Source organism: Poromitra crassiceps, assembly GCF_964638095.1.
Source record: "Poromitra crassiceps genome assembly, chromosome: 3".
Taxonomy (NCBI): domain Eukaryota; kingdom Metazoa; phylum Chordata; class Actinopteri; order Beryciformes; family Melamphaidae; genus Poromitra; species Poromitra crassiceps.
This window is the reverse complement of record NC_139625.1, coordinates 66,384,314-66,399,252: the sequence shown is the minus strand read 5'-3', so window position 1 is coordinate 66,399,252 and position 14,939 is coordinate 66,384,314. Positions and strand designations below refer to the sequence as shown.

The 14,939-nt window shown below is 43.3% G+C and overlaps 1 protein-coding gene across 1 annotated transcript in view; it reads left to right on the top strand.

Moving 5' to 3' along the window:
• Positions 1-13,102, top strand: part of LOC310773991 (bile salt export pump-like) — a gene marked incomplete at both ends in the record, with an annotated part of 33,741 nt that extends 20,639 nt beyond the window's left edge. The window contains 8 exons of the mRNA XM_083634037.1: positions 665-826; positions 2,338-2,541; positions 4,200-4,441; positions 5,426-5,582; positions 6,635-6,832; positions 8,241-8,447; positions 10,246-10,392; positions 12,902-13,102. Coding sequence (XP_083490163.1) covers positions 665-826; positions 2,338-2,541; positions 4,200-4,441; positions 5,426-5,582; positions 6,635-6,832; positions 8,241-8,447; positions 10,246-10,392; positions 12,902-13,102 — 1,518 coding nt within the window. The remainder of the gene's footprint in view (positions 1-664; positions 827-2,337; positions 2,542-4,199; positions 4,442-5,425; positions 5,583-6,634; positions 6,833-8,240; positions 8,448-10,245; positions 10,393-12,901) is intronic.
• Between the last annotated feature and the right edge of the window lie 1,837 nt (positions 13,103-14,939).

The following is a 14,939-nucleotide window of genomic DNA, read 5'->3' as shown; positions in this document are numbered from 1 at the left end:
CATGAAATAAAAGTGCTTTCAGCATGTCGGGGTAGTGCAGTGGTAGATTCCCTGCATACCGACACAAGGGTTGTAGGTTCAAGCCCCTGTGTTACTGCTGGCTTGGTGTCCATACAGGCCCACTCTGCCTTTTTCACAGCAGCCATTTTGTATCTAAAAGGTAGGAAGCAATACAGGTGCAAGCAAAACATTAATGAGGGCCTCAGCACTGGAACACCTAAATGGATTGGAAGATGGACACCCTTGTTAATGTTCTGCATGCACCTGTGTTACTTCTTGCATTTTAGACACAAAATGGCTGCTGTGAAAAAGGTCAATTGGTCATGTCGACAGGTGGGAAGTTGGATTAAGGGTATGTGTCCTAGTCCCTGCACTAGCGCCTCCTCTGGTCGGTCAGGGCACCTGTCCGGGGCGGGGGAGGGGAGCTGGGGGAATAACGTGATCCTTCCACGTGCTACATCCTGCCGTGAAACACCTCGCTGTCAGGTGAAAAGGAGTGGTGGGCGACTGCACATGTAGCTAGCAGAGGAAGCATGTGCTAGTCTACAACTCTCTTAAGATCAGCAGGGAGGATAGAGCAAGTACAACTGGGGAGAAATTGGAGAGAAAAAATAAATTATAGAAAAAAAATGAAAATGAAAGTGCTTTCTGTTTGCTTCTGCAGGGCTACGCCTTCTCCAAGTCTGGAGAGCTGCTGACACGCAGGTTGCGGCGGCTGGGCTTCCATGCCATGCTGGGACAGGAGATCGGCTGGTTTGACGACCACAGGAACAGCCCCGGAGGTCTGACCACACGCCTCGCCACTGACGCCTCACAGGTCCAAGGGGTGAGTTACAACCTCACTGTGATATATACTCATCTCAACTTGTCAGTTAACTTGTCTCATAAGAGATACTTCCAGCTCATTAAATTCATAATCCTCCAAACTGCTTATTATTATTTTATTTTTTTACACAGAATAGAAACTCCTTACCTTCAATACTGTATGTTCCAAATATCCAGACAATAGGAAATGTGGAAATGTAGAGCTAGGGTCTCACCACCAAAGAGTATTAGAAAGCAAGAGAGTATATGCTCTGGCACTTTTTCTTTTACAACAGCGCTGCCTCCATTTTGTTCTGAAAATGCCAATGGAACAACAACACAGAACCATGACAGCCAATCGAGGCAGAGTAGGGCGAGTGTTGCAAACAAATGTCATGCTGTCCATGTTGCAATGGAACAACCTATTAGGTTTCGGTTCTTATCAATGTAAGTTCTTTGGTCTCACTCTACAGTGGACAGTGTTGTTGTCATGACCATGCTGAACAATAGAGGCCACCATTGAACAAGAAATGCCACATAGAAATGACTGTAAAATGTTTTGTCATTGCAGTGCTCATATACACTGCATGATCACTTACTATAACTGCTAAGCAGACCTGTGTCAAATAATATTTGCAAATAGTTTTTAGAGTTTGTGCAGGTGTTCCAGATGGGTGGGGTTTACTGTAAAGGGACAATTCAGATATTATCATGCAAGTTGTCAGGAGAGTTTATTAATTGTACTTAATTGTTGATTGATTGTCTAAACTTTCTGACCCTGATTTCATTGTCTTATGGTAAACCCTGCCCATCTGGCTCTTAAATCGGCTAAAACAAACCAGGAAAAGTATCTGCAACTTGGTTCTTTTGCTAATCACATATTATTCACCATTGAATGTATTTGTGATTGTGAGTGCGAGCAGAAGTAGCTGAAGGCTTTTATGTATCTAGTGTTAAAGTTGTGTGAACTGTCCCAGTTTTAACATGTGTGAATGTTGTAAAAAGTGCAGCCTGGAAAGTCTGCTATAGAGTGAATTGTGAAAAAGAGAAAAAGCCAGCACTCCAAATGTCTTTTTTGTTGATTTATTTACCTCATACACCTGGGCAGCAGCAACGAACGTTTCAGTCAAAGACCTTCCTCAGCGCTGAGGAAGGTCTTTGACTGAAACGTTCGTTGCTGCTGCCCAGGTGTATGAGGTAAATAAATCAACAAAAAAGACATTTGGAGTGCTGGCTTTTTCTCTTTTTCATATCTCGTGCTTGCCCTGCACCCAGTGAGTTTTTAAATATTTTCGAGTGTGCTTGCAACCTGACTTTCTATAGAGTGAATTGTGACATCACGCACTCTAGGCTGGCTCCATAGGCTGCTACAAGCTTGCTCAACTGTTATTGGAGCACAGAGCAAAAAAGGGCGGGACTTAGGAAAGCTCAATTTGCTGCAGTTACAGAGATGCTTTTGCACATGTGTCTCCTTACAGAGAATCTATCTAATGATGTGTCATGTTGAGTGGAATAACGTCCTCCTCCATCCAGGCCACAGGCTCACAGATCGGCATGATCGTCAACTCTCTGACCAACATCGGCGTGGCCATCATCATCTCCTTCTACTTCAGCTGGAAGCTGACAATGGTCATCCTGTGCTTCCTGCCCTTCATCGCCCTGTCAGGAGCCTTCCAGGCCAGGATGCTCACAGGCTTTGCCAAGCAGGACAAGCAGGCCTTGGAGACCGCCGGACGGGTAACAAAACACCATTTTCTCCACAATTGTACTTGTCCAATTCCCCCTGCTGTCCTGGCCGTTGCTCCACCCCCTCTGCCGATCTGGGAAGAGTTGTAGACTAGCACATGCTTCCTCCGATACATGTGCAATTGCCAGCCGCTTATTTTCACCTGATAGCGAGGAGTTTCACCGGCAGGACGGAGTGTGTGGGAGGATCATGCTATTTCCCCCAATTTCCTTCCCCCCAAACAGGTTCCCTGACCGACCAGAGGAAGTACTAGTGCAGCGACCAGGACACACACCTTGCCTCCCACCCATATCCCCCTAGCCACCCCCCTTACCCACACCTTGAATCCTGACTTTCTACCACCTTCCTATCCAAAGCTACGGCCACTTCCCTTCCGACAGGGTTCAGTGGCGTGTCCAGGCCATTTTGATGGGGGTGGCCCAAGTGGGGCACAGACTCAAGCAAGGGTGGCACTGACATTTAGGAAGGATGTAGACAGATTTCCCCTTGCCAAAATGTAGCCTAACAGCGTTATTTAGCCCCCTTGCCAGCCAGTTAGCATGACAAGGTTGGTAGCAGTGGATGCCTTAGGTCTTCTAGTTTAATATGATGCCAGTATCTTCACTCTAGCCCGCTGCAGCCACTGAAAGACAGTAATGTCGGCAACAGACGCCAGCACCCTCAGGATTTTGGGTGGCAGCTCGGGAGGCCAATCAGATTTCAGGAGGGGGGAAGGGGTGTGCCACCCCTGGCCACTCCCTAGAAACATCCCTGACAGGGTTTGATTCCCATTGGGGTGACGCATGCTAAAATGTATGCCGTCATGGTACTGAAAGGCACTTGCTGGATAAAAGTCTCCACCAAATGTAACAGAGCTGTTATAAGTTTAATTTAGTCTTCAACAGATAGGCATGATTTGCCACATATGACGATGCAGTGAGTGCCAGACATTTCACAAGCAAAGGAAAGTATTTAGAAAGTCAATTTAAGTACTTTTAACTTGCCTTAGGCCTACGCTATCTTAATTGTCCTGATGCGGTAAATCCCACACGTCTGGTCCTCCAAATAGAGTAGATTGATTGATCCCTATGGGGGAAATTGGGTTATTGCAGCAGCAGAGAATTGGATATAGATAAGAATAGAGCAATCTTATCTCCAAATACCAGTCAAGTTTGGACACACCACGATTTTCTTCATTTTTACAATTTTTCACGTTCTAGAATAATAGTAAAGACTTCAAAACTAACGTGAAATAACACAAGTTGAATTATGCAGTGACCAAAAAACTGTCAAACAAATTAAAATTATATTATATTGTAGCCACTCTTTGACTAGATGGAAAGGCTTTGGAAAGAAATACATAGGCATCAACTTCACTATTTTTATAAGAAACTAATTTCTAAGCATTTAAGCATAATGCCTTTAGATCAAAATGGCTTTAAAAGACATAAAAAAACATAGTGGGGTGTCCAAACTTTTGACTGGGAGTGTCAGTGTGTATATCTTATTCTCCCTCTTAAAACGCATGCCAAAAACTGTCTTAGCTCCTACCTCACCCCCCTGTGAAACGTTCAAAACTGGCATTTCCTCTGGTATTGCCCGTGGCAACTCTGTTATCAGTCTGTCAGTCAACATCTCGGTGTGAATCAATCTGTCGTGTCTTGTGCAGATTTCAGGAGAGGCCCTGAACAACATCCGCACCATCGCCGGCCTGGGGAAGGAGAAGCGTTTTGTAGAGATGTACGAGGCACAGCTGGATGCACCGTACCGCGCCGCCAAGCAGAAGGCCAACGTGTACGGCGCCTGCTACGGCTTCGCCCAGTGCATCATCTTCATGGCCAACAGTGCCTCCTACAGGTTTGGGGGTTACCTGGTGCGGCAGGAGGGTCTCCACTTCAGCCTCGTCTTCCGGTGAGAGGGGTGTGTGGGGGTGTGGTGATGGGGGGGGTGTTATCGAGTTACAGTGAAGGATCCTGTACAGCAGTGATTCTCAACCTTTTTCATATCAAGGACCCCTATTTTAGTCCAGCCACGGACCCCCATTTGGACAATCTACCATTGAGATTTTGTCTCTTGGAGTCTGACCAAAGGTTAGATAATCTATCACTTCGCCCAGAATTCCATGACTATCTGTAGGAAGAGATGATCAAAACAGTCATTTTCTACATTCTCTAATCCTATAATAAGAATGCAAATTCTGTGTGTGTGTGTGTGTGTGTGTGTGTGTGTGTGTGTGTGTGTGTGTGTGTGTGTGTGTGTGTGTGTGTGTGTGTGTGTGTGTGTGTGAGAAAGAGAGCGAGAGAGTGTGTGTGTGTGTGTGTGTGTGTGTGTGTGTGTGTGTGTGTGTGTGTGTGTGTGTGTGTGTGTGTGTGTGTGTGTGTGTGTGTGTGTGTGAGAGAGTGTGTGAGTGAGTGAGTGAGCAGAAATTGTGTTCGGCCACAGCTATGCCATTCTTTAAGTGTGATCACGCTGAATCTTTCAGGAAGTGTAAAGAGCACCCCTGCGGGTGACCTAACGCAGCCGGATCTTTGAATTAGTTAATTAGGGCGGACTAAATCGTCAAAAAAAATGAACACAGGTTCAGCACCATGGAGAGCTCCATTGAGTGGCTACTGATGGAAGACACCTGAATGGAGGAGCACAGCTGAGCAGAGTTAGAGGTGGACTATGACAACCCTCTGGGGAGAGGCCTGTGAGCGCCTGTGAGCGCCTGTGAGCGAGGCCTGACTAAATGGCCAGTCACACAGGGACGGCTATTCCGCTAGTTAATGACGTTAAACAATTCATCAATTAGAACCCCTGGTGACCCCCTCAAGAGCCCCTGGTGGACCCCCCGTGGAGAAGCATTGCTGTGCAGTATATCCTCTCACCGTATCCCTCTCGTCTCTCTGCCAGGGTAATCTCGGCCATCGTCACCAGCGGCACAGCGCTTGGCAGAGCCTCCTCGTACACGCCGGACTACGCCAAGGCCAAGATCTCAGCCGCACGCTTCTTCCAGCTGCTTGACCACGTGCCAAAGATTAGCGTCTACAGCAACGAGGGAGACAAATGGGTATGAGGCTATCTGCGTGCTGCACACTGAGCCTACACAATGAATACAGACCACCTGCTCTTTCAAAGTGAAACCCAGGTGGAAAGTACTGTATGATTCCCCATTGATTTCAGGAAGATGTAGCCTACATGGAGAGAGGAGAAGAGTTAAAGAAGGATTTTTAATACTGTCAATACTTAGTTATAATACTAACAATATGAAAGTGGTGTTAATTTGCTTAATGATATGGTATGGGGAAAATATAGTTCTTTGTATCCATGTTGATAAAATGAAAGGGCATAGCTTGTTTAATGTGTATGCAGTTAGGGATGGGTGATATGGACCTTAAAAAAAAGAAATTCTACGAAGTGGGTTAAATGTTTAGTTCAGTTTAATTCAAAGCCACATGTGAGATGTCTCAAGCACGTTTAGTGCTTGAGACAAGACTGATCAAAATCAAAATGAAATCCAAAGACAGGGCTTCCTTCCCTGACTATTGGTGCTTTCACAAAATATTCACACAATGAGATTTATTTGATTTGATTTTTTATAAATAATCATTCAGAAAATGACATCACTTTACTGTAATGCAGGAACCAGGAAAAGACAACACTTAATGCCATATCATGATAGTAAAATATCCAACATCTATGATATCTAGTCTCATATCACAATATCGATATAATATCAATATATTCCCAGCCCAATGTGCAGTATTAGTAGAGGGTATTTATGGTAACAACTGTGTATTTACAGAGTTCATTTTCAAAATCCTATGCATCCAAAAAAGTGAAAAATTAATCATTGCCTGAAGCTCACCATTCAATATCTCTAAAATATAGAAGATACTGTTTGTAGTTTAATGATTTTATAATTTTGTCTCTGGTCTAAAATTGTGATAATTTGTTTTGTGCTTGCGTTAATAATTTAATTGTGAAAGAAAAAACAAAAACTCTATGTCATATGTTGTCTTCCACAGAGGGCCTGACCTGTCTTTTGTGGACAGGAGGTGGCAGCCTAACACACACAGAACCACACACTCCAACCTCTCACTCCCTCTCCCTTGTTCCCAGGACGACTTTGCAGGGAACATTGAGTTCATCGACTGCAAGTTCACCTACCCCACGCGGCCGGACATCCAAGTGCTGAATGGGCTGAACGTGTCGGTGAAGCCTGGCCAGACGCTGGCCTTCGTGGGCAGCAGTGGCTGCGGGAAGAGCACCAGTGTGCAGCTGCTGGAGAGGTTTTACGATCCTGATGGCGGTAAAGTGGTGAGGATGATAGGATAGATGTTTTATTTGTCCCCGTGCGGAAATTGGTTTGCAGCAAGGTATTTCAAGGCATTTCATCACAACAACATCAAAAGGTCACCAGTAGACATACTCATACATAGCCTATACATAACATATCATACAATGAACAGTGTTGGTCAAGTTACTGAAAATTCATAATTAGTTACAGATACTAGTAACTTCTCTCAAAAAGTAATTGAATTGCTTTAAAATGACTGTCTTACAAGGGAATGTAACTTTTGTGTTACTTTTAAAAGAATGATTCGGTGGTCTTATTAATGCACATTATGTTAGTGTTGCTGTGGCACAGTGTGACATACTGTCCAATTTGACATACAGTATCATTGTACCTGCATGGGATACTAGAACTTTTTGCTTATTGAGGAGGCTTATAGTCTGCTGAAGGTCATTAACCTCTGGGGCTCTGGCTGCAGCTGCAGCATGTGAATTTGAGTTACTAAATTTGAAAAAGTAATTAGATTACTAGTTACTGCAAAGGTACTCCCAACACTGCATATCATACATGAATGAATGAATATTTTTATTTACGTGTCATGCCACGGTAGTGCATGGACCGATGAGAAACCCTGTGTGACATTAGGTGGAGAAACAGGGGAACAGATGGTTTGAAATGCAAGGTGGCAGAGGCAGTGTAGGGTGGGCTGCCCCTGCCATCCTGCATTTCGGATATTCACATTATGTGGTCACATTTTCTGTCATACATTTAAACGAAATGTGCAGATGTTCACTGATTGATTACATCCTCTAGAGTCTGGTAAGATAGAGAGACTTTTAACGTTAAGCCAGCAGTCATTTTGTCACTGCTGCAGGTGTCACATTTCAAATGGTTGCAACGCCATTTTGGAATGTGAGTGATATGTGTACTCTGCTCTCCACAGTAGGCTGTCTTTGCACTGTAAATGAAGTCCTATCGGCCTTGCATACTGAGTGCTGTGAAACCGGTAGGCTGTCAATATATCTCAGCACCAATGTCAAAGACTTAATTGCTGTGCATTTAGTGTACGAGGTGATTGAAGTGTTTTTGACTCTCATAGCACTTTGATCGATTTATTAATCAGAGTTTTATGCTGACTCTGGGCTTTATATTAGAAAATGTTTTCAAGGCACTTCACCTAGGTTGCAGGTTTGCCTTTGAGACAGAGAGGGAGCACTGCCAAGATGCAAATGGCCTTCATTGGGTTGGAAGTGGTTTGGGAACACACAGTAGTCTGTGTGCTCTGGTGGAGATTTGACAAGGGCGATATCACCTTCACGTCGTTAAGAGTTATAACAAGAGCGAACTTACTTATGATGACTCATTAAGCTGATTGTATTTCCATTGTTATATTGCTTTCGTACTAATGGTCATATCGATTGTTTCCTGCAGTTGATTGACGGCCACGAGTCATCTCGTGTCAACGTCCCCTTCCTGCGTTCCAAGATTGGCATCGTGTCCCAGGAGCCCATCCTGTTTGACTGCAGCATCGCAGACAACATCAAGTACGGCGACAACTCACGCCAGATCAGCATGGATGATGTCATCTCCGCCGCCAAGAAAGCCCAGCTGCACAACTTTGTCATGTCACTTCCCGAGGTACTAGCCGTGTAGCCGTGGTTCACTCATTCACTCACTCACTATTCCCCATGTGTTTATCATATAGTGAACTATTTGGGGAATGATCAAACGAGTTTCGGACACTATCTCACTCTTGGTAAACACGACCGCATTGCATTGTGGTCGATGGAAGAACGTGTAGGGTACATTCGCTGTTCACTAGAAATTGCAGTGCATTGTGGGTATTTTATAGTGGACTATTGTGAATCAAAACAGTTGAGAATTCGGACACTTCAAAAATGGCGAACACAATATAGTTCACTATTTCTAGGGAACGGTTTCAAACAGGGCTAGTGAGTAATTACACACATACAGTTAAGCCATTGTTAGATAAGTGTACTGCTGAAGCACCAAGGTTTTCTGCCTACGCTTTGTATATGGGATTACAGAGCTTCACATTATGCTCTTAGAAATCACTTGATGACAGACAAATACTCCACTATTCTATTCAATACAGTATTTTTCTGCTCTGAATATACATAATATTAGGGTATTTAGTGTGTAGCTTACTCTTTTGATTACATACACTGGAGGTGAATCCATTATTGATTTCACTTATTAAATCTATACCAATCACAAACCACGAGGTCTAGATTCATTGATTGTTTATTTGTCTCCTAGGGCTCTTCTTCCAAGAGTCCATAGCATAAAAAACATTTAATACAGATAACAAACACATAATACAGTAGGCTATACAAGTATCGAAAACGCATACATTCAACATTCACACACATTGATGACATAATACACAACACTATACGGATAATAATGCATATACCATACCATATGCCATACCACCCAATCATTCAATCTTACAGTCATCAACACCAATATACCATACATTTAAAAAAAAATCCTCAATTCAGGTTACCTTTGCATATTCTATTAAGCCATTAACTTTAAAACGACATACTGTACTGTAACAGTACACTGTCAATACAAATACAAATATTATATGAGAACACAATTTCGTATGCATAATGCACCATGACAATTACCTACAGCTGTAGACCATATAGAACAGAGTTTCTCAACTGCTGGGTCGGGACACAAATGTGGGTCGCAGGGCCATTTTGAGTGGGTTTGCAGATGCCCGTGGGGGAAAGAAATCCAAATATCCCCATGTTGTTGTCTCGAATTGTTTTAGTGAATGATTCTTGAAACTTGATGAGCATCACCAGTTGTTTAAAAAACATTATAGGCCTGTAATTCAAGATACATGTAAGTCTGCCTTTTTATTACATTGGGTTTTTAGCCCTAGTTGCAATTTTGTTGCACTTTTTTGTTTATTTAATGTTTTTAACAGTGCATGAAGGCATTGTGTAACCTATTACTGCACTATTTTTGGTGAAATAAATTTGAGTGGTCAAAAACAAATACGAAATTTGGGTCACAACCTAATGACCAAGGAAAAATGTGGGTGCTGAGGCTAGACCAGTTAAGCACCACTGATATAGAATTACCTATACCGACAATTAAAATGTACGCCTTACATGATCATACTGATCATTACTTCCAATGTTATTTAAATGTTCTTTTGTTTTATTGAAATTATTTTTGTAAGCTTCTAATTGGATCAGGTAAACCATTCCACAGTTAGATCAAAACAAGCAGATGAGTTGCAGAAGGATTTTTAATCTTTGTGACAACTGAGATGTGGATTGTGCAGATTAGGGACTGCAGCTACTGTACCAGGGAGATGTCCCTAAGATTTTGTACATTCAGCAATTCATTCTATTGTAATGTAAATCTTTCTTTTGGACCTTTGTTGCATCAGAAATATGAGACCAACGTAGGCTCCCAGGGTTCTCAGCTGTCCCGCGGTCAGAAACAGCGCATCGCCATTGCCAGGGCGATCATACGTGACCCCAAGATCCTACTGCTGGACGAGGCCACATCTGCCCTGGACACCGAGAGCGAGAAGGTGCAGCGCAATCAACACTCAACACTTTTTTAATATCCTCATCAACCGGTGGAGCATTAAAGGTGAAAGGTTGGGGGAAGTTTTTTAGTCCACAAAAGATTTGAGATTGGAGTTTTCCAGGGAAACAGAGTTATAGCATTCTCCTAAATGCTTGAAGTGAATGGTGACCAACTTTCAAACATAAAAAAAACACACACAAAAAACACAACGGGCTCTATCTTCCCAAAAGCGCTAATTTAGCGTTTGCGCTCGTTTAACGCCGTGTGCAATGCAAATTGGGGGCGGACACAAGCGCATGCCTGTAATAATTGTACTTGGCATTGGCTGCCACAAGCCAAAGCAGGCGTTTCAGCACTAAAATGTGGTGATAGATGGCGTTATGCTATCGTCAGCAGCGCGTAATTACTTTGCGCTAAGAGCTTTGAAAAGGACCTCTTACGCGCAAATACCTCTCTGCGCTGGGTTGCGCACCATAATCTCCGCGCAGTGCAAGTAAAATCCATTTTGGATATGTCATTAGGCACAGCCTTGCCATGCCAGGACATCAAATTATGCTGCTAAAATTGGGTATTAGCAGATAATTCAGTGAGGCAATCAACTATAACTCACTGACAAACTTTTATCACATCGCAAAGAGGGAAATGAATTGAGAAAACTTGTTGGACAATGGACATAGGCTATTTACCTTCATAACCACCCAGAGGGTCGTTGGCACCACAGACGATCTGTCAATAAGCTCTCTCTGTCCTCGCACGAGTGACACTCTATTATGCATGGAGAGAATTACAGCCTATTGCATGCCTCGCGCAAACAGCCATTGCAAGACGGGAATCTGATTGGTTTGATTGACGTAATGCCCAGCCTTGCCTGGCCACGCCTGTGAATAATTCGGGTAGTTAAGACCGCCCAAATCCCGTTTGCGCACATCCCGGCCGAGAATTGCATCCCCAACATATTTCGGGGCTGTTTTAACTTAGAAATCAGGGAGGTCACGTCTACCAGACAATTATATCACTTTTAAACAGTTAAATTTCTGTATAAATCATTACAAGTATGCTCCCGTGAGGTGGGGATGCTTTTTTTGCTGATTGGCGGGGGAGCAAAACTCGGCAGAACACCTGGCAAGGCGGAATGCTATCTTCCCTGCCTTAAGGCACGCACAAACAGGTCCGCAAGCGCTATTAGGGGATAGCGCCTGTCGGAAGATAGAGTCCAACATGTCTCCATACTGCTCGTCTGGCGTAATCCAAGTCTCCAGAAGCCCCGAGATACCAAGTTGACTTGAAAATACATCATTTACCCCCTCGTTTTAGCTGAAATCTGCACTGTAGCCGTGAGCTGAAAGTCCTGTTTTCATTTTCAGCTCATGGCTACAGTGAAGATTTCAGCTAAAAACAGGGTGTAAATGACGTCTTTTCAAGTCAACTTGGCCTGTCTGGGCTTCTGGAGACTTGGATTATGCCAGACAAGCAGTACGGAGGCTTTTTTCTTTTTTCTTTCTTTTTTCTTTTTTTCTTTTTACATTTGAAAGTTGGTCACCATTCACTTCAATGGAAATCTCCACAAATGTTTTGTTTTTAAAAAACGTCACCCGACCTTCCACTGGCATGGGGGCCAGTAGATAATGACTGAATTTAAATTTTTGGTTGAACTTAACCTTTAAACCCCCAGAATCCACATATTTGATATCCACATCCTGCTTGATATTCTGTGGGCAGAGAGCAGGACTAATTACTATTATCATGAACATCATTATCGTTCATCACCTCTATTATTATCAGCAACAGCTCACAGCTCAAACCAGCCCACCGGTAGAGCCTCTTTAAACTGAACACGACCCACAGCCCTGTGTCTGCAGCAGGCTACGGAGTAAAGAGGCATCTGTAGTGCACAGATCCATTGGAACATTCTAATGATAGTAATCAAGGCTTGATTGTGAAATTACTGTAATGAAAGCCGTGTGTGTGTGTGTGTGTGTGTGTGTGTGTAGGGGGGGGGTCTATGCTGGATTTTTTTTTGTGGTTTGTGGACTGGGGTATTGTGACCATCGCCATCTTGGTTATTTGGAGCCAGGAGTGGCGTAAATTTGGACAAGAGCCGCAGTGCTGCCTGCCATAATTGATCAGCAGGCTGCACGATCAGTGGCCAGGCGACCTGTCAATCATGCCCAAAACAGTCTTTTTTTATCGTCTACTTTACTCTAAACAAGTTATATAAACATTCACCCCCCATACAGTTGTCATGAAAGGTGAAATTCGATATTAATTTTATTTTTATTTGTTTGTACCATGCTGTAAACATGTTTATTTCTGCTGTAAAGTCAGGGCATTTTGACATGGGGTGAATGGGGAATGACTCCCTTTTGGAGCCTGCCTCAAGTGGTCATTCGAGGAACTGCAAATGTTGGTACTTCCGCATCTGCCTAAATTTTCACAACCGGAACTCCCCCCTCAGTTTCTACATGTGTAATCCATGTACATTGCTTCATGTGTGTGTCTGTGTGTTACAGACCGTGCAAGATGCCCTGGACAAAGCCAGGGAGGGCCGCACCTGCATCGTTATCGCCCACCGCCTGTCCACCATTCAGAACTCTGACATTATCGCCGTCATGGCCAGGGGCTTTGTGATCGAGAAAGGCTCCCATGATCAGCTCATGGCCCTCAAGGGAGCCTACTACAAGCTGGTGACCACAGGAGCACCAATCAGCTAACTGCCATGGGGAACGCTAGCCAATTAACAAAGGGAGCCAACTGACCAGACTGGAAGTACGCCAGATGCACATTTCCAGGTTTAAATACAACAAAATAAATCTCTGTGCATGTGCTGTAATCTCACTTCTGGCTCTTGTGACGATGCTGCCCACTCCTCGCTTTTCCCTCTAGCCAGGAATCAGGAAGCGAGAACGCCATTTTAGCTTTTAGCCGTATCTGTTCACGGTTTAAGTATTTATTTTGGGGCAGGGATTCTGTCGGGAAGTGAGGGGGCGCTGTGGGTCACGTGTTTCAAGGTAGTTCCACAGTGTCTTTCATATCGTGTGTTTTTTTGTTTTTGTTTACTGTCTGTCCAAATCTGTGTTATTGATGAGACATTACTTTATATGCACTGCAGACTAATTAGATCACTGTGGTCACAGGGATATTATGAATAAATCAATCGACAAAGCCAGTAATGAATGTTACATCAATCATACTCACAACCTGAATGACAGCTTCATGTCAGTGTTCGATATCCTCGACTCAAGTGTTATTTTATATATATTTTATGCTCTCTGTTTCTCTTTATATTACATTTACTTAAAGGGTCACTTTGCCGATCTTCCAACCAGCTTTATCATCACAAAATCAGTATGCAATGTTTAACTTCCCTCCATCTTGCCTGGACCAAGAGCTTCCTGTTCATTCACAGAACTTCCTGGTCCAAATTATGTCATTTAATTTATGAATTGTAAACCAGGGACTTCTGTGTTACATCACTTCCTCTGTGACTTAACATGATATACTTGTAATAAAGCGAAAAGGAGACATGAGCACCTACTGTCCTCTCTGTTGTCAGCACAACTCGACATCCAACAGAGCAGAGCACTGTATTAAATGACCAAAATGCTTTCGGCGGGGACACGTCAGGGATCATGCATTGCAACGTTCGCTGTTATGTGAAGATAATACTGTACCGCGGGGACACATGTCGGGGATCATGCATGGCAACGTTGGCGTTATGTGAAGATAATATTGTACCGCGGGGACACATGTCATGGATAATGCATGGCAACGTTCACTGTTATGTGAAGATAATACTGTAATGCGGGAACACATGTCGGGGATAATGCATGGCAACGTTCATTGTTATGTGAAGATAATACTGTACTGCGGGGACACATGTCAGGGATAATGCATGGCAACGTTCACTGTTATGTGAAGATAATATTGTAGTACTGCGGGGACACATGTCATGGATAATGCATGGCAATGTTCACTGTTATGTGAAGATAATATTGTAGTACTGCGGGGTAGGGCATTCACGACTAGTGAATTTTACTAGTCGACTAGTTGTCCCTAAAGGTAGTCGACTAGTCGACTAGTCGTTTAAAAAAATAAAAAATAAAAAATTATCTTTGAACATGAGGTATTTACACGACATACATGGACCATATCCCATATCCCATATCCCCCACAAAGAACATCAAAACACAACAAAAAAAACAAGAAAACTGCATAAGATACACAATAATCCAAGAATAAACAAGACTATTGGACAAACAACCAAACAAAAACAATGTATTCAGCGCCTATCCTGATAAGCCTAATGACACTGGGGTAAAAAGTTCTTAAAGTCAAACTCTGTATGTGGTTGCCATATTTTGGGGATGTCTAAGAATCTGCCTTTGCTCTTGTAGTAAATGTTATCCAACGTATGGTAGCTTGAGAGTTCATTCCACCAGTGAACTACAGCTGGGGGATTGGATGCTTTCCAATTTAAAGCTATGCATTTCCTAGCTGCCAACAGGGCAAGATCTATGTATTTACTTTGAATGCATTGCTTTTGTTTGG